The sequence below is a fragment of the Scyliorhinus canicula genome, chromosome 3 (assembly GCF_902713615.1).
Source record: "Scyliorhinus canicula chromosome 3, sScyCan1.1, whole genome shotgun sequence".
Classification (NCBI taxonomy): domain Eukaryota; kingdom Metazoa; phylum Chordata; class Chondrichthyes; order Carcharhiniformes; family Scyliorhinidae; genus Scyliorhinus; species Scyliorhinus canicula.
Window position 1 is genome coordinate 190,782,628 of NC_052148.1, and position 19,914 is coordinate 190,802,541.

General features: G+C 46.2%; 1 protein-coding gene across 1 annotated transcript in view; it reads right to left on the reverse strand.

Annotated features, from left to right (window-relative positions):
• Positions 1-19,914, reverse strand: part of frem3 (Fras1 related extracellular matrix 3) — a 248,885-nt gene that overhangs the window by 77,745 nt on the left and 151,226 nt on the right. The window contains exons 7-9 of the mRNA XM_038791914.1: positions 5,524-5,673; positions 1,627-1,836; positions 1,311-1,508 (exon numbers count right to left, since the gene is read on the reverse strand). Of these exons, the coding sequence (XP_038647842.1) occupies positions 1,311-1,508; positions 1,627-1,836; positions 5,524-5,673 (558 nt within the window). The remainder of the gene's footprint in view (positions 1-1,310; positions 1,509-1,626; positions 1,837-5,523; positions 5,674-19,914) is intronic.

The window sequence follows — 19,914 nt, forward strand, 5'->3', positions numbered from 1 at the left end:
AGCTTATGGTCAGAAATTGGGAGAACTTCCTCCTCTAATGAAAATTTAGAACCATTAATCTCCTTTTTCTTTGTCCATTTTATATTTCCCATCTGCTGTCTCATTTTGTCTCTCTTCCCTCTCCCTTGGCACTTTATCGTTTACCATTATATGCTGCTGTGCTCTCAAGACTCAAATGCTGCCCTGTCACTTGGAGAATATTTCATGGTGTCCTGCCCACTCTGTGTCCCCTTCCTCTCGCTGTGGAGAAGCACAGTGTCTCTCTCTGGCACATTCATCCTGATTGTGAATATGTAAGGTTAAGGTTAAGGGGGGTTGTTGGGTTACGGGTATCGGGTGGATACGTGGGTTTGAGTAGGGTGATCATGGCTCGGCACAACATCGAGGGCCGAAGGGCCTGTTCTGTGCTGTACTGTTCTATGTTCTATGTATGGTAACGTAATCAGGCTCTACTTTTAAAGCCGATTAAATTGGATATCCTAAATTAAAGAATTGGGCACTTTAAATTAAAACCACAGTCCGCTCCAGCAAAAAGCCTACAGATTCCGAATAGCCGAACATACAGAACTCGGACAGGCTGCTGGGGCATGTCTGGAGATGCATTGTTTGGCCTATTATCCACAGTTCCTGATAGCCCATCAAGCAATCATCGCTCCTCTTAGGGCGGGCTCAGGTGCCCTGTCAATAGGTCATCAACTAGACCATTGGACGCTGAGACCCTGCCTCCTGAGACTCCATTGGCCAAAGGCCAAGGGCAGGGGGAAAAGGAGATAGGTGGTGACAGGGGGATAAAAATTAGAATTCTGGACATCTAGGGAGCAAAGGCTCGAAGCGGAGACTCGAGATGGGGGGGTTGACCGAGAGCAGACCAGACCAGGAAGGAAGGAAGGAAGCAAGGAAGAAACAGCCAGTGAGAATCACCTTTGAAAAGAGGCACCAGAGGGACTCAGGGATCGGATCTACCGCATACCAAACCACTTTTGCGGGTAGTATAGTTGAATGCTGGGTATTTCTTGTATATATAGTGGGTAATTTATGGATTAACTCTATTTTAAAGTGTTGCATTATATCTGTATACGCACTTTGTTATCCACATAAATAAAGACGCCTGGGTAAACTTTGATTAAGAAGCTGATTGAAGTATCTGAATTAGATATATCCAACATATGGGATTTGAAAATGACTGCGTGGTGAAATGTCTAGGTTGGCACACATCAAAAAACGCACCATGTAAAGATATACAGGGGAACAGCAGCTGTTTTGCACTGTTTGCAATCCAAGGAATTACGATGTTAACGCTGACTACTTACCGGGTTGGAAAGTAATGATGGAATCATCTGTGTTTGGCCTTTCCTCATAATCACTCATAACCTGAGCAGTGCCTTGACGAGTGTAACAACGCACTGTGGACTTATAACTGACATCCCCACTGCGGTACACAACAGTTGTAATCTTGCCAGCTTTTTCCTTTCCCACATGCTGAGATTCTTTGAACTGCATCTTCGGCACTGAAGACATACAGGAAGAAAAATAAAGACACTTTGGTTAAACTGAGAAGAATCAGATGATGTGATTGAGAGGACAGGTGACACAGTTGGTTCCCGACTCCGTGCCTCCCCCACTTACAGTCAGATGTGGAATCATTAATGGTCACCGTCGTCTTGCTGGGTTCGCCAAGCACTGCATTCATTGGCATACGGAGCACAAGCTCAAAATTCTCAGGCCCCTCGAGGACAGGCTGGCCCAGGTCATCCAGGACAGTGACACGGAATGTCTGCATCGTGACGCCAGGAGCAAAGTCCAAGTTCCGGCTGATTCCAACATAATCAACTCCAGCTTGTAAAACAAGATCAGAATACTTGCATTATTGTGCTTCTGCTTTTCACATAATGAAACAAGAAAGATTTATTCACAAAGCCCCCTTAAGGTTAGTGCCTTGCAGTCCGACCACTTAGCTCAGTGGGTCATACTCACCCCTTCAAATCAGCGGCCTCATTTTAGGGCTTAAGTACAAAGGCTGCAGTACTGAGGAAGTGCTGCAGAGTCCTGGGGATAGCCCTTTGGATGAGACTGCAGCTGTGTCTGGCTGCTCAGCTAGACATTAACGATGCCATGGTACTGTTTGGCCAGAAATTCTCCTAATATCCTAATCAACAGTCTTGCCTTAATGAACACCATTAAAATACAGTAAGAAGTCTTACAACACCAGGTTAAAGTCCAACAGGTTTGTTTCAAACACGAGCTTTCGGAGCACGGCTCCTTCTTCAGGTCACCTGAAGAAGGAGCCGTGCTCCGAAAGCTCGTGTTTGAAACAAACCTGTTGGACTTTAACCTGGTGTTGTAAGACTTCTTACTGTGCTCACCCCAGTCCAACGCCGGCATCTCCACATCATGGCTACCATTAAAATAGATATGGTAATCACTGCTGCTGTGGGAAACTGCTGTATGGAAACATGGCTGCTGAATTTGCAGAGAAGCGACAGTGACTGCAATTCATATTATGTGAAGTAATTTGGGAAATTTCAGAAAGATATCCTAAAGCATTTGATCAATTTAAGTTCTTTATTTTTCTTATATGTTTCCACATTTAGCAAGCTAAGAAAAGAGACGTAGGACTAACTTGTGCAATGTATAATTAGAGCATGGCCTCAATCCTCATTAAGTCTATAAATTTCTGAAATGCCTCAGCTCTTTAAATCCTGGCCTCTAACGCAACAATGATTTTCATCACTTCTCACATTACCTTCACTTCCCCCATCACCTTCATTCCCTCGTCACCATCACGCCTCCATTACCATCACCATCATCCCACCACCACCATCACTCCTGATTGCGGGGTAGAGGGGGATGTAAAAAGGGTGGAGATGTTGCATTACCGGTTAAGGAGAATATCACAGCTGTACTGAGGCAGGACACCTCGGAGGGCTCATGCAGCGAGGCAATATGGGTAACGCTCAGAATTAGAAAGGGTGCAATCACAATGTTAGGGGTTTACTATGGGCATCCCAACAGCCAGCGGGAGATAAAGGAACAGATGTGTAGACACATTTTGGAAAGATGTATGGAAAGATGTACAGGCAGCACGGTAGCATTGTGGATAGCACAATTGCTTCACAGCTCCAGGGTCCCAGGTTCGATTCCAGCTTGGGTCACTGTCTGTGCGGAGTCTGCACATCCTTCCCGTGTGTGCGTGGGTTTCCTCCGGGTGCTCCGGTTTCCTCCCACAGTCCAAAGATGTGCAGGTTAGGTGGATTGGCCATGATAAATTGCCCTTAGTGTCCAAAATTGCCCTTAGTGTTGGGTGGGGTTGCTGAGTTATGGGGATAGGGTGGAGGTGTTGACCTTGGGTAGGGTGCACTTTCCAAGAGCCAGTGCAGACTCGATGGGCCGAATGGCCTCCTTCTGCACTGTAAATTCTATGATAAATTCAATGATTCTATGTAAAAACAACAGGGTTGCTGTGGTGGGTGATTTTAACTTCCCCTATATTGACTGGGACACACTTAGTGCTGGGGGCTTGGATAGGGCAGAGTTTATAAGGAGCATCCAGGAGGGGTTTTTGAAACAATATGAAAATAGTCCAACTAGGAAAGGGGCTGTACTGGGCCTGGTATTGGGAATGAGCCGGTCAGGTGATCCAAGTTTCAGTAGGGGAGCATTTAGGGAATAATGGCCATAATTCTGTAAGTTTTATGATACTTGTGGATAAGAATAAGAGTAGTCCTTGGGAGAAGGTGCTAAATTGGGGGAAGGCTAATTAAAATAATATCAGACAGGAATTGAAGAATTTATATTGGGGGTGGCTGTTTGAGGGTAAATCAACATCTGATATGTGGGAGTCTTTCAAAAATCAGTTGACTAGAATTCAGGACCAACATGTTCCTGTGAAGATGAAGGATAAGTATGACAAATATCGGGAACCTTGGATAACCAGCGACATTGGGAACCTAGACAAAAAGTAAAAGGAATCCTTGGAAGGTCAAGAAGGCTGAGAACAGACAAAGCCCTTAAAGAATATAAAGAAAGTAGGAAGGATCTTAAGCAAGGAGTTAGGAGGGCTAAAAAGCATCATGACAAGTCTTTGGCAAACAGGGTTAAGGCGACTGCCAAGGCATTTTATACGTATATAAAGAGCAAGTGGGTAACCAGGGATATGATTGGCTCACTCAAGCACAGAGATGGGGATCTATGTGTGGAGCCAGAGGAAATGGTCAAAAGTCCTAAATGTGTACTTTGCAACAGTATTCACCAAAGGGAAGGACTTGGTGGATGATAAGTTTGATAGTAATCTTTGTATCCTCATTGGCTACAGGTGAGGTTGCAGAGGGCTGGCGAATAGTCAATGTTGTTCCTTTATTTAAGAAGAGTAGCAGGAATAATCCAGGAAACTATAGGCCGGCGAGGACTCATTTACATTTGGAAATAAATAGATTTATTACTGATAAACAGCATTGTTTTGTGAAGGGGAGCTTGTGTCTTAAATGCCTCGACATCCTTTGTGATATGGAGACCTAACTGCAACATCCTCCAAGTTTGCATAAGAATTTGCACAACTTTAATGTAACTTCTCTGCTTTTAAGTTCTATTCCCAGGTTCAATTCCCGGCTTGGGTCACTGTGCGCAGTCTGCACGCTCTCCCCGTGTTTGCGTGGGTTTCCTCCGGGTGCTCCGGTTTCCTCCCATTGTCCAAAGATGTGCAGGTTAGGTGGATTGGCCATGATAAATTGCCCATCAGTGTCCAAAGAGGGTTACTGGTTTGCGGGAATGGGATGGAAGTGCGTGGTTAAGTAGGGCGCTCTTTCCAAGGGCCGGCGCTGTAAATTCGATGATAATTCTATGATATTCCTCAGGAAATTAGCCCCAGTGCTTTGGTTGCATTTTTTACCTGTTACCTAAATTGCTACTATAAATAATTTCCACAAATAATTTCTAATTTCAGGAAAAAAATGCAAAGGATGCTGAAGTTCTGAAATGTAAAATATGGCACTGGGGTTGCCAGTCCTTAGTAAATGTCTGTAACTAATTCCCAGTTGCAAGAGGAGAAAAAGAGCAGGTTGGATTGTATGTTGAATGGTAGAGGGTTTCACTTTGATCATAAAGCATTACTCTGATCTCAGTGGCGTTTCACTGGCTGGAATAATAACAAAAAGATTGACTGGTGAGATTAGGTTGCATATCTGTCAGTGAAATTCATTTCCACAGGGAACCTGTGACCTCAGTGCCCCTGGGCTACGGAAACCAAAAATAAAAACCAACCTTTGGTGCGCAGTTATTATCCAGTAACCACTGCTGGAAAGATCAAACGTAGATTTGAGATCAGCCTCGACTATGATGAGCCCCTTGGTTAAATAGCATGTTGTTCCACAGTAGGATGGGTGAAGGAGCATAAGGTTGCTGAGTCGGCTGCAGGCGATGATCAGAGAAGATAAAACCATCTCCACAAATAATTTAGTTCTAATGTCCAGCAATCTTTAATGATGCAAAAATGGAAAACATTGGCAGTTTACTTGTAGATTCACATACCTTCTGCTGACATTGGGTCAGTTTTGCGGGAACGCACAGTGACAGTAGCAGTCTTTGACAGGTCAGTTCCTGTCCTCCAGACACGCACCTCCACATAGCCAGCACTTTCATCGACCTGATATTCTGTGTCTCCGAAGTAGAATGCAGGTTCTGTGCACAGGAATTGAACAGGAACAAGAGATGGTGAAAACCCAGCGCACTGTTAAAATGAAGGTACTGAGGCTCTTCTACATGACTTCAATCCACCACTGTATTACTACTGAGCAAGAATGTCATCTTTGATCTTGAAGAAACCCCAGATAGTGTTGCAAAAGGTGATGATTTAGGAAGCTTCTAATCACACATCCATGTGGCTACTGCATGCTAATGAAAAGAGAGTATCATGTTCCCATCAGCAGTGTCCTTTACCTATCCCCTCTGATGTTGTAATTAACTTCATTGAATAGAGCTGCCACTCAAACTTATTCATTAGAACAAACGTGCCTGACTGATAGATATGACATTGATAGGAACAATCAATTTGCCCAAGAGCAATGGGGGAATTTTTTATAAATTGTCTTTCTTTTGAACCTGCAATCAACTTTAGGATGAAACATTAAACAAGTCAGTTTCCTTATTCAGAGCGATCGCCTTATCAGTTAGTAAACTAATTAACATGACGGAGAATCTGGCCACTGGCACTCCACAGCAATAGCACAGACCAAGGTTGAACAGTAATCAGTAACATCAGAAATATAACTATCAGCCACCTTCACAATGATTTTTTTGTACTTAATCAGCATGCAAATTAGCACACAGCGCAGTATTAGATACAAAGATGTGTATTATATATGTATTTTAAATATTCATAATCCATTTTTCCCCACAAGTTAAATAGTATTCCTGGTCAAAGAAGGTACCTGCTCTAAGTCCACTCCCAACGCTATGATTACCATCAAATACAATGGGCAAGAGACTGTACGCCCTCTAGTAAACAGCTGGTACTTCTTCCTACCACTTTTCTGCCACACACCAGCTCACTTAAACATTTCATATTAAATCAGAACTCCAGATGAGCAACTAGAGATGCCATTCAAAAGGGATCCTGGTTTACCATAGGTTCCCTAATGCTTTGGTTCATCACATAACTGATGTTTTTGTAAAAAAAGGGAGGGCAGAATTTAACTCAGGCAATGTGTCTTGTCTGCTGGCTGGAGGGCCAGCGACAGCTCTACGTCGCCCCATTTGGGGAATCCCCATTGCATAGCATTAATGGCAGCACGGTAGCATTGTGGATAGCACAATCGCTTCACAGCTCCAGGGTCCCAGGTTCGATTCCGGCTTGGGTCACTGTCTGTGCGCAGTCTGCACATCCTTGGAAGGTCAAGAAGGCTGAGAACAGACAAAGCCCTTAAAGAATATAAAGAAAGTAGTTAGGAGGGCTAAAAAGCATCATGACAAGTCTTTGCACGCTCTCCCCGTGTCTGCGTGGGTTTCCTCCGGGTGCTCCGGTTTCCTCCCACAGTCCAAAGATGTGCAGGTTAGGTGGATTGACCATGATAAATTGCCCTTAGTGTCCAAAATTGCCCTTAGTGTTGGGTGGGGTTACTGGGTTATGGGGATAGGGTGGAGGTGTTGACCTTGGGTAGGGTGCTCTTTCCAAGAGCCGGTGCAGACTCGATAGGCCGAATGGCCTTCTTCTGCACTGTAAATTCTATATATGCAAATTCTATGTAAACACGAATCATCTCTGAAATCAAGGATCCCAGGCTGGAAATCCCACAGTCCAAGCGCTGTTGGCCAATCCAAGGCAGGTAACACTCCATTGAAGGCAGCATCAACAGGAGTGCAGGAACCTGCCAGCAATGCCAATGCACCCACCAAACTGCCAAGGATCTGTGAGGGATCCAGGTCATAGGTGATTACAGGCAAGGTAGGGATAGTGGGGTAGGAGTTGTTCTGTCCCTTCCCAATGCTGGGTTCCTTGATCATGTACTGAGCGCCTGACACTGAAGGAACCCCAAGAGAGCCCATAACAGTTTTCTTTTCGGGCTCCCTACTTAACAACTGTCCACCCACTACGAATTGAATACTAGCAGCAGTGTGATGAGCCCCTCAAGTGGGCACTAATTGCCTGCTTAGGGGCCTCAATTGAGTAGAAAGGCCATTCATGAGCACTCCTTCCATGGAGTTCCTGCACTCTGCACACTCTAACCCGATTAAATCCATTCCCATCTCTAAACTCGCCTGAGAAAAGGACATTGGGCGGGATTCTCCCTTCTGGGGACTAAGTCCCCACGCCCACCGGTAAACAGGCGGGAATCACTCCGGACTTTTCCCTAGAAAGTCCGGGGTGATTCTCCATCTTCAAGGGGGCTAGTTCCGGCTGCCGGAGGGGCCCTGCAGTTAAGCCTGTGAGCAACATGGCGGAGCTCTACAGGGACCCGGCACGGAGGAACATAGGCTCCCCCCCCCTGGAATGTTCACGCCTGTCGATCGGTAGCCACAGATTATGAGCCTGGCCACCGTGGAGCCCCCCCGGAGTCGGATCCCCCTCCCCCCAAACAGGACAGCCCCCGCAGCCAGAACGCCGAGGTCTCGCCAGGTGGGACCACATGTGAACCACGCCGGAGGGACTCAGCGGAACTTGGCGGGCACTCGGCCCATCGAGAGCGGAGAATTGGCGTGGGGGCCACTTTCAACGGCCCCCGACTGGCGCCATGTCAATTGCGCGACTGGTGCCAATTCTCCGGTCGCCGGAGAATCGCGAGCCGGCGTGGGTGCCTATTTTGGGTAATTCTCCGCCCCCGCTCCAAGCACGATTTCGGTGCGGAAGGTCGGACAAGCCCGCCCATTAAATTCCACTCATAATTAATGGAGAGATATGCTTCTAAAATTCAGCTTGAGATAGGCATTGATTTACCATTGAAACAGGTCTGCCTTTTCCCACTGCTCTTTTATTTCTTTGAAAAAATATTCCATCAACATGAATATTTCATTCTGTATCACTAAGCACAATGGACCATAGATTCTCCCATCATGTCAGTCCATGGGCGGCATTCTCCCCTACCCGGCGTGACGGGCGGTCCCGGCGTAGGGGTGTGGTGCCAACCACCTCGAGGTCGGGCCTCCCCAAAGGTGGGGAATTCTCCCCACCTTTGGGGGCCAGGCCCGCGCCGGAGCGGTTGGCATCAGAAGACTGGCACAAACAACCGGCGCCCCCGGCAGCGGGGCTGGCCGAAAGGCTTTCGGCAGTCGGCACATGCGGCGGCGCTGAAGTCAGCGGCCAGCTGCCGCTGACGTCACCACTGGCGCATGCGTGATGTGGGTTTCTCTTCCGCTTCCGCGATGGCGGAGGCTGTGGCGGCCGCGGAAGAGAAAGAGTGCACCCAGGGTACTGGCCCGGAGTCTGAGTGGGGGGTCCCGATCGCGGGCCAGGCCACCGTGGGGGCACCCACCGGGGTCCGATCGCCCCGCGCCCCCCCCCCCCCCCAGGACCCCGGGGGCCCGGTCGCGCCGCCGATCCCGCCACCACCAGAGGTGGTTCAAACGTCGGTGGCGGGAGAGGCTTCCCAGCGGCGGGTCTTCAACCCATCCGGGCCAGAGAATTGCCACAGGGGCCTTGCCGATTGGAGTGGCGTGATTCCCGCTGCCGCCACTTCCCGGGTGGCGGAGAATCTCTTCCACGGCGGGTCGGGATTTTTGGCGGCCCCAGGCGATTCTCCGACCCTGCTGGTTTGTAGAAACCATGGGCGAAATTCTCCAACCCCCCGCAGGGTTGGAGAATCGCCCAGGACCGGTGAAAATCCCGCCCCCGCCGTGGCTGGAATTCTCCGCCACCCGGGAATTGGCGGGGGCGGGAATCATGCCCCACCGATCGGCATGCCCTCCACGCCAATCGGCGAGCCCCCTGCGGCGATTCTCCGGCCTGCGATGGGCCATAGTCCCGCCGCTGTCAGGTCTCTCCCGCCGCTGTGGTTTGAACCACCTCTGGTGGCGGCGGAATCGGCTGCGCGAGCGGCCCCACGGGGTCCTGGGGGGGGGGGGCGGGGCGTTCGGACCCCAGGGGGCGCCCCCACGGTGACCAGGCTCGCGATCGGGGCCCACCGATCGGCGGGTGGGCCAGTGCCGTGGAGGCACTCTTTTTCTTCCGCCTCCGCCACGGCCTCCACCATGGCGGAGGCAGAAGAGAACCCCCCCTACCGCGCATGTGCCGGTGGTGACGTCAGCACCAGCTGATGCACCGGCGCATGCGCGAACCGGCGAAGGCCTTTTGGTCAGCCCCGACGCCGGGGGATGGGCGTCAAAGGCCGTTGGCGCCGGTTTTGGTGGCAGTCGGCGTGGCGCCAACCACTCCGGCGCGGGCTTAGCCCCCAAAGGTGCGGAGAATTCTGCACCTTTGGGCAGGCCCAACGCCGGAGTGGTTGGTGCCACTCTGCTATGCCGGGACCCCCCGCCGTGCCGGGTAGGGGAGAATCCTGGCCCATATTTTGATGCATTCTGCTACATTTTGGGAGTTGATCTACTTGTTCTTCTTCACATCTAGGTGCAAGGCAAAACATGGACCAATGTGCAGCAGTATTATTGATGGCTCTACAATTCATGTCCTCCCAGCCATGGTTCAATTGGCAGTGAGTCAGGAGGTACAGTGTTCAAGTCCAACTTCAGAGACCTGAGCAGATATTCCAGACTTACACTTCCATGTGACACTGAGAGTCTTTTAAAATATATTTTTATTGGAGTTTTCCATTTTTACAATTAACAACCAACCAGTTAAGTGCTTTAATTCCTCTGTTTCTCTGCAGAAAGCACTTAACTGTCTTTGATAGGAACCAGAAGCAGTCAGTCATAGCTAAATGTTTATAAACATTGTGGTTTGTTTCACAGCTGGGTACTTCAAAGCTAGTCATAGGAACAGGAATAAACAATTCAACCCCTCGAGCTTGTCCTCTCACTCAATGAGATCATGGTCAATCTGTGGCTGAACTCCATATACCTGCCCTTGGCCCATTTCTCCTAATATTGTTGCTTAACAAAAATCTATCTATCTCACACTTAAAATTAACCACTGTCCTAGCTTCAGATGCTGTTTGGGGGAGAGAGTTCTAAACTTTTACCACCCTTTGTGTGAAGAAATACTTCCTAACATCTCTCCTGAACAGGATGGCCCTATGTTTTAGACTATGACCCTCCTAGAAACTCCAAACCAGTGGAAATAGTTGATTTGTATCTACCCTGTCCTTTCCTGTTAATATTAACAGGACAAATCTGTGTGATCTCTTCTCATAACTCAATTTTGGAAACCTACATTGCACTCTCTCCAAGGCCAACAACCTTCCTAAGGTGTAGTGCCCAGAACTGCTCACAGTACTCCAATTATGGTCTAACCAGAATACATTGCTTCAAAATAACTTGTGTTTTTATACTCCAATCCTCTACAAAAGCGAGCATTCCATTACTCTTTTTGATTATTTTCTGCACTTGTTTGTGGCATTTTAAGGATCTATGCATCTGAACCCCCAAGTCTCTTTGGGCATCCACTGTACCTAATCTCTTTCCATTTGGGAACATGGTCGCACAGTGGTTAGCACTTTTGCTTCACAGCGTCAGGGTCCCAGGTTGGATTCCCGGCTTGGGTCACTGTATGTGCGGAGTCTGCACGTTCTCACCGTATCTGTGTGGGTTTCCTCCGGGTGCTCCGGTTTCCTCCCACAAGTTCTGAAAGATGTGCTGTTAGGTAATTTGGACATTCTGAATTCTCCCTCCGTGTACCTGAACAGGCGCCGGAATGTGGCGACTGGGGGTTTTCACATTGCAGTATTAATGTAAGCCTACTTGTGACAATAAAGATTATTATTATTATGAATTTAGGAAGTACTCTGCTTTATCCTTTTTCGTCCAAAATGGATGACCTCACACTTGATTACATTAAATTCCATCTGCCACAATTTTGCAAAATCACGCAGTCTGTCAATATCTCCTTGCAATTTTATGCTATCATCTGGGCTGTCTACAATACCATCTAACTGTATCATCCGCACATTTGGACTTATGACTTTCTATGTCCAAAGATGTGCGGGTTAGGTGGATTGGCCATGCTAAATTGCCCGTAGTGTAAGGTTAATGGGGGGATTGTTGGGTTACGGGTATACGGGTTACGTGGGTTTAAGTAGGGTGATCATTGCTCGGCACAACATCGAGGGCCGAAGGGCCTGTTCTGTGCTGTACTGTTCTATGTTCTATGTTCTATGCCATCATGCAAGTCATCAATGAATAATGTGAATAAGTGAGGCCCTGTGGCACACCACTAGTTATCTCATACCAATTAGAGTAATTAACCAATATTCCCACTCTGTCGCCTGCCACCCAACCAAGCCAAGAATGACCCACTATTTAACGGGACTCTGCCGTTTTTCTTGGTTTCGGCCATGAACGCCTCACCGAGGCCGCACTTAACTTATTTTGTTGTGCAGGAAGAGAATTTGTGGATCGAGGCGCCATTTTGAAATGCTGCCTTCATCTTTCAATCCCCCTCTGCTCCTCCACAGTGGCTTCCGGACCTCCACACTGCCCCGACTCAGCTCTTATGGCGTCCTTCAGGCCCCCCTCATCCCAACTCTTAAGGGCAGGGCAACCCCAGGCCCAATCCCTGACACAGGCAACCTGGCACCTTCACATTGCCAGTCTGGCACACTAGCAATGCCTCACCAGCCTGGCATGCTGGCAGTGCCAACGTGCCCAGTGCCAGCAGGAGTGCCAGGGTACCACCCTGCTCAGAGCCCGACCAACCAAGGGCACCTGATGGCCTGGAACCCCACCCCAGGTGCCTGGTCCAGTTTGCATTATGAGGTCCCCCAGGGAAGGCCGTTAGGTCGCGGACCTCAGAGAATCCAACGGTGACATATTTAAATGAGCCTAATGGTTAATTTAAATATGTTAATCTGGGTCACGTGCAGTGAGGGTGAGATCTAGATCGCAACGCTTTCCGAGCATCGCAGATCTCGCAAGAGTCCTGTCACGTGATTTAATGGCCTTGTCACATCACTGAGTTGGGGGCAATGAAGCCCTTACATAGATACATACATAGATACAGAGAAGATAGGAGCAGGAGGAGGCCAATGGCCCTTCAAGCCTGCTCCGCCATTCATCACGATCATGGCTGATCATCCAACTCAATAGCCTAATCCTGCTTTCTCCCCATAGCCTTTGATCCCATTCTCCCCAAGTGCTATATCCAGCCACCTCTTTAATATATTCAAAGTTTTAGCATCGACTACTTCCTGTGATAATAAATCCCACAGGTTCTCCACTCTTTGCGTGAAGAAATGTCTCCTTATCTCTGCCCGAAATGGTTTACCCTGAATCCTCAGGCTGTGACCCCTGGTTCTGGACACATTTAAATATGTTAATCTGGGTCACGTGCAGTGAGGGTGAGATCTAGATCGTTCTGGTTCTGTTTTTGCTTCCGAAATGAATAACCTCACACTCATCCAAATTATTTGTCATTGGTTTGCCCACTCGCACAACCTGTCCAGATCTTGCTGTAGGATCCCTGCATCCTCGTCACAATTCACCCTCTCACCTAATTTAGATTGTCCAACATGTTATCTGGTCACTATCGCATTGCTGCTTGTGGAATCTTGCTGTATGAAGTTTGCTCACTGCTTTTCCTTCACAGCAACAACGACTGTACTTCAAAGACACATAATTGTCTGTAAAGCGCTTTAAATGTCCTGAGGACAAGAAAAGGGCTCTGTAAAAATATCTTTCTTTCTTTTCCAGTAGCAACCTCCCAGGAAGACAGGCCAGTGCGTTCCCATGGAGGGGTCCTGTGAACTGTATAATCACCACATTTCTGAGATGCACCAGAATGAGATGTCACAAAGTGGCAACGCCCATCCTGTGGCTGACAAAGGATTCACGGCTCTGGGTATCACAAAAGGTATCGTGACATTTGCATGTAATGTCTCTTCTATTGACGGAAAAAAGAAAACTTCCTACAGTAGCAAAAAACAAATTTCTGCAGCCACAAACAGCTAGTAAAGAATTTTAAAAATAGCTTTTCCTAAGAGTGAATCTAGTGACTCACAAAATTCTTTTAAACTGAAGAAAGTAAAAAACAAAGCAAAGGAAATAAAAGCATTTATCAATTTAATCCCTAAACTGGTGACACGAACAAGGCTTTTGCTGACCACACTAAATTGCAGCATTACCAACTTATATGAAGTTAAACTGACAATGCGCAAACCATCTATGCTACATCTATATACAGTATGTACCTTCAGTCTACATACCCAATGTAGTTCATGAATAATTACACACTGTATTAGGGTAATTAAAATGAATAGGTCATGGGATCCTTCCATTCACCAATTGAATTTATCTAATGAGCAGTTCATCCACACAGACCAGTGAGGTCCACTGTTCAATCCCCAGTCCATGCTGAATTGACAAGACTCAGTAACATGCTGCTACAATTATCTTCCAGAGGAAATCAACAAGAGTTTCTTCCACTGATGGGCACTTAATAACCCGAGGTGCTAATACATGCGTATGGGCATCAGATGGAAACAGAATTGTGTTTTGCAGTGATGCCTTTCATAATTGAACAGCTTGCCAGCTTTTCTTGTCAAAGTTCAGAAACGTGTACTGGTAACTAGGTGGAGGACAGTCAGTCACATCCTAAAGAGAAATATGAGCATAACAGCCTTAAAAGTGTAACTTAGTGTAAATCAGTGTTCTTCAAAGTCAGGGGCACGACTCGTGGGTGGGTCGCGGGCGGGTGTCGGGTGGGTCGCGGAGCCATTGTCCGCGGTGCTCCCGATCGCGTAAATCCCCATGCAGCAGCCGGCTTTTCATAATGCCGGCTGCAAGCGGTCGCGAACATGTTAAAAAAAAAATCGCCCACATTGCACGAATCGGGCACGCATGCGCAGTGCGGCTGCTATTTTTTAAACGGTTGCAGCTTTTTGTTTTACAAGTTCAGCAGTAGTTTTTATTCATTTATTCACTTATTTTATTCATTTAATTTTTATTTTTTTCATTTATTTTATTCTTTTTTTTACAAGTTCAGGAGGGCTTTAGTCATTTTTTTCATTTATTTTACTCATTTGGAGGGGGGGTTATTTGATCAAATTTTACAGGAAAAAATTCAGATCTTTGGAGACTCCATACTTTCCGACACCGGAAGGCTTCACCTTCATCCAACAGGTTACATTGGAGGAGCGTGTACGAGGGCCAAAAGGACCCAAAACCATTTCCTCTATTTTTGTCAGCAGCAAACAAGGTAAGAGAAAATGGTGGGTCACGCAGGTCGGCCGCGAAGGTCGGCCGGATTGGGTCCCGAAGGTTGGCCGGTTGGTATAAATGTGTCCCCGAAAAAATAGTTTGAAGAACACTGGTGTAGATAACTATTCACAGAAACATGCTACTTTTAAAAAAAATTTAGAGTATCCAATTCTTTTTTTCCAATTAAGAGGCGATTTAGCATGGCCAATTAACCTACCCTGCACATCTTTGGGTTGTGGGGGTGATACTCACGCAGACATGGGGAGAATGTGCAAGCCCCACATGGACAATGACCTGGGGCCAGGATCGAACCCCTGTCGTCAGCACCGTGAGGCAGCAGTGCTAACCACTGCATCACCGTGACGCCTATTAATTATCACAGAATCATAGAATTTACAGTGCAGAAGGAGGCCATTTGGCCCATTGAGTCTGCACCACCCTGGCAAAGAGCACCCTTCTGAAGCCCATGTATCTACCCTATCCCCGTAACCCAGTAATCCCCACTTCACATTTCTTGGACACCAAAGGCAATTTAGCATGGCCAATGCACCGAACCCACACATCTTTGGACTATGGGAGGAAACCGGAGCACCATGCAGACCCGGGGAGAACGTGCAGACTCTGCACAGACTGTGACCCAGCCGGGAATCGAACCTGGGACCCTGGAGCAGTGAAGCAACTGTCCTAATCACTATGCTACCGTGCTGCCCAGGTAATGTGACAGTATTGTTTAAACAACTGGGCTTCTTTATATTCCAATTAGTGTATGCTGTTGGCATTTCCAAATGATTTATATTAGTGGCCTCCTTTTTGACCTAATCTGTGTGCCCCGGGCCATCAGACAAAGTGGAATGCAATATCTTCTTGAATTGAGCCCCACAATTTAGATAAAGAATCCATTACAGCTAACTGAATGCTTAACCACAGGCGTTTAATTAGACCTCACTGGGTTTCCATGACACTAATAAGCCATAAATATTGTTCACATTTGTCAAAATCATCAGTTATATTAAGCATTCATACAAGGTAGGCATGCAGTCGATCATGCTGCTGAGGCACTGCCACATTTGTGAAAGTATCTGCTGCTATTTATGTGACTCTTCCAACATCTGTTCTACCCTCTCTGTCGTCAAGCAACTGCTTGGTTATTTTCGCAAAGGCAAGAAATACTCTGAACACTCTTTATCTTGAAATAGCTTAGGTCGCAAACTATTGCAAAAGTCAAATTTATCCACTGCCGCAATGTCTTTTTAATTCATAACGGAATTCAAAAGAAAATGTAAAACGGCTTATACAAAACTCCACTGTATCTGTGACATCGATCGCTGCTGCCTCACGGCGCCAAGGTCCCAGGTTCGGCGCCGAGGTCCCAGTTTCGATCCTGGCCCTGGGTTACTGTCCGTGTGGGGTTTGCACATTCTCCCCGTGTCTGTGTGGGTCTCACCCCCACAACCCAAAAGATGTGCAGGGTAGGTGGATTGGCCACGCTAAATTGCCCCTTAATTAGAAAAGCAATAACTGGATACTCTAAAAAAAAATTTAAAAGAAAGAAAATCTGTGACATCGATACAGATTAATGTCTATATATATATACCACTGAGGTTATGGGACGGAAGAGAAGTAGTTATTTATATTTGAGAAAAGTGAACCGACTTGCACAGGTTCTGCTGATACACATGTAAATATACTGTCTGGGTTGTAATCACCAGCTGCTTGTGTTCAATGAATTATGGGAAATACGCAATCAGTCGGTAACGGCAAGGTTTCTTTTTCAATTTTCTGCCTTTTCCTTTCATCATCTGTGTGGAGCCAGTAGGAGGAGCGTGTCCTCTATTCAGCAGCCATTTCACCAGCTGCTGTGAGAGGCCACACATCTTACTGCAATAAAGCCACAGTTGTATCCAACCTTTGTCTTTGTACAATTGATCGTGCATCAATTTATTGCAGTAAGATTTTCTAAAAGATGGACCTCCGAATCAAATCAGATCGCCTGCAGCTGGATCCGCACTCAAGCGACGCTAAAAAGGACTGTAATCACTGGCTAGCTTGCTTCGAGGCCTATATCAACTCAGCGACCACCCCTCCAACAGAGGCTCAGAAGATACAGATCCTGTACTCAAGGTTGAGCTCCAGCGTGTTTCTGCTGATCCAGAATGCCCCGACCTACGCAGACGCCATGGCGCTCCTCAAAGAAAACTACGCACAGAAAACGAACACACTCTTTGCCACTCGCTCTCAACTCCCTGGTGAGTCCATAGAAGACTTCTGGCGGGCCCTAATCCCACTCGTCCGGGACTGTGACTGTCAGGCCGTTACGGCCACCGAACATTCCAACCTTCTTATGCACGATGCGTTTGTAACGGGGATTGGGTCATAGAACATAGAACATAGAACGATACAGCGCAGTACAGGCCCTTCGGCCCTCGATGTTGCACCGACATGGAAAAAAACTAAAGGCCATCTAACCTACACTATGCCCTTATCATCCATATGCTTATCCAATAAATTTTTAATTGGAAAACAATTGGGCACTCTAAATTTAAAAAAAGAAAAAAAAACAAAAAACAATATTCCCAATCGCATGCAAGCCATCGAGCTTCCAATTACTTCTGTCCAGGCAACACACTTCCACTGGCTGGACCGCTCTGCAGTACACAGCGGAACATTCTCGGTCAACTGCATCAAGATATCACCATCCATTTGGCACTACCTTTTCCTATTAATTATAATGCTCTTTTTGTTCATACTCTCTTTTGCAACCAGTTTCAGCACCTACTCCAGCCAAAATGTACCTGTCGTTTAAGAGGTGCAAGCTGGCTCTCAATAGTGCAAGCATTGCACAACCTCTGAGCCCCTGCTGAGGTGTGCAGCCTCTCTGCAATGAAGATATTAAGATAGAGGATTGGCCATTATGTAATCACTTGCAATGGTAGCAGGTCAATTATGTAAGGTACCTGAGAAATCTGTGCTGTCTGCATGCAGCTATCGTATAAATCCACAGACAGAATGAGGTTTACTTGCTCCCTGCATCTGAAGCAATGGGTGTGAGTTAATGACACATTATGATACCCGCGCCACCCAGTCTAGTTTTGCAAGCTTTGTGTTATCGGCAAACTTCGATATGTGGTTCCATTCTCTTGATTCCTTTATAAGTCAAGTAACAAGCTCTTGCCATAGACCTGTCAGTTTGAGTACTTCACCATTATCACTACTCCCTGTCTGCCACCTCTTAGCCAAATTCCTATCCATGTCAATAGGTTGCGTCCAATTTCATGTCCTTTCATTTCAACAAGAGTTTCTTGCGTGAAAAATTATTAAATTATCAATTTGTATCTCAGGTACCTTACATAATTGACCTGCTACCATTGCAAGTGATTACATAATGCAAATAGAATATAACTACTGGGAACAGGGATCAAATCTCAGACTGGGATTGAGGCATCTGAGAGGTATATAAAATTGAATGAGGTTAACATGGAATATTAAATTAAATATTATGAGGTAATTAAATATTATGAGGTAATTAAATATTATGAGGTTAACATGGAATAAAAAGTTAACATGGAATATTATTTTAAATTAAATTTCATGAGCAGATGCAGGGGACATGATTAAAACAGGTCTATTATCAGCAATGTTTTCTTCCCATTGAGGGTGGATTTTTAATAATTTGTAATAGACCTGAAAGAAGTGGTAATGGCCTCAAAATTAGGCTGGAGGCTTACAGCTCTGTTCACGCTGCCAATACCACTTTGAGTAGAGACCACCACTCTCTGGCACAATAGCAGGTGGTAGGCCCGCTGTTTCCTGTCGAAATCTGTGACCAATGATGCCCAATGAACTCATCAGTGCAGGAAGTGAGATAAGTGAGGCCTTGGCGGAGTGTTCCTTCCGAGACCAAAAAGAAATAGAATCCTGTTTGATAGCAGCGCCAAGAAAAACAGTAAGTAGTCTTACAACACCAGGTTAAAGTCCAACATGTTTGTTTCGAATCACTAGCTTTTGGAGCACTGCTCCTTCCTCAGGTGAATGTCACCTGCAACGAAAGCTAGTGATTCGAAACAAACATGTTGGACTTTAACCTGGTGTTGTAAGACTACTTACTGTTTTTCTGGCGCTGCTATCAAACAGGATTCTATTTCTTTTTGGTCTCGGCAAGGAACACTCCGCCAAGGCCTCACTTATCTCACTTGGAACGTGAAACCTAAGTACACTGTGAGGAGAGAAATCAAGGGGATCTATTGGAGATGGCATTGTTTATTGTTTATTTCAAGGAATGGGTAACCGTGGGGGGGGTTGTGGGATTTAGGTTTTGTGAGGGGCTGTTCTATTTTTCTATTTTTTTATGCTCGATGTATGTAAATTTCATAAATTGAAAAATGTTAAATAAAATATATATTTTTCAATGCAGCTGATAGATTGTCTGAGTAGAGAAAAGCTACTTATGGACAAGATAAGTCGGGGATGTGGGGGCGGGGATGAGGAGGGAATAAACAGACCATTTAAATATAAAGTTAATTAACAGAAGTCCAGCTATTTGGTCAGCTGGAGTACAAACTAGAGAGAAAAAGTATCTTTCAATTATTAGCACACTTTTTTTCATATGTTGTAACCAGGTAATCAGAACCCCACAAAACCGAGAGAGGTTCCATATGGCGAACTTTAAGAATCCTCATAATCTTACCTGTCAACAACTCTGACTTGTTTACTATTTACACATGAATACCCAGTGCTTGGCAAATGTTTTAAAAGATTAGAACTGCTATCCTCTAACTGGCTCAGTTCATTTGATCTTTACAGCCTAAATGCAGAGCGTAACTTTTCAAACACTGCACGCATACGGTAAAATCCGATCAGTCTATCTAAAAGAACTTGGCGCATAAACAACAAATTCCTGTGTGCTCTTAACTTGTGGCAATTGATTTCAAAGGATTAGAAATACACTGCGGCATTTCACTTGGCAGTAGACTAGAGTCAGGCTGATGGTGAACGTGCTATTATGCTGTGCATTTACTAACCTCAATCCCTTATTAAACTAAGTGGACACATTCCTGCACTGATCTTGGTAAGGTTTCTCTTTGGATGACGTGTGTGTCAGGTTTCAGCTACTTTCAAAAATTTTCA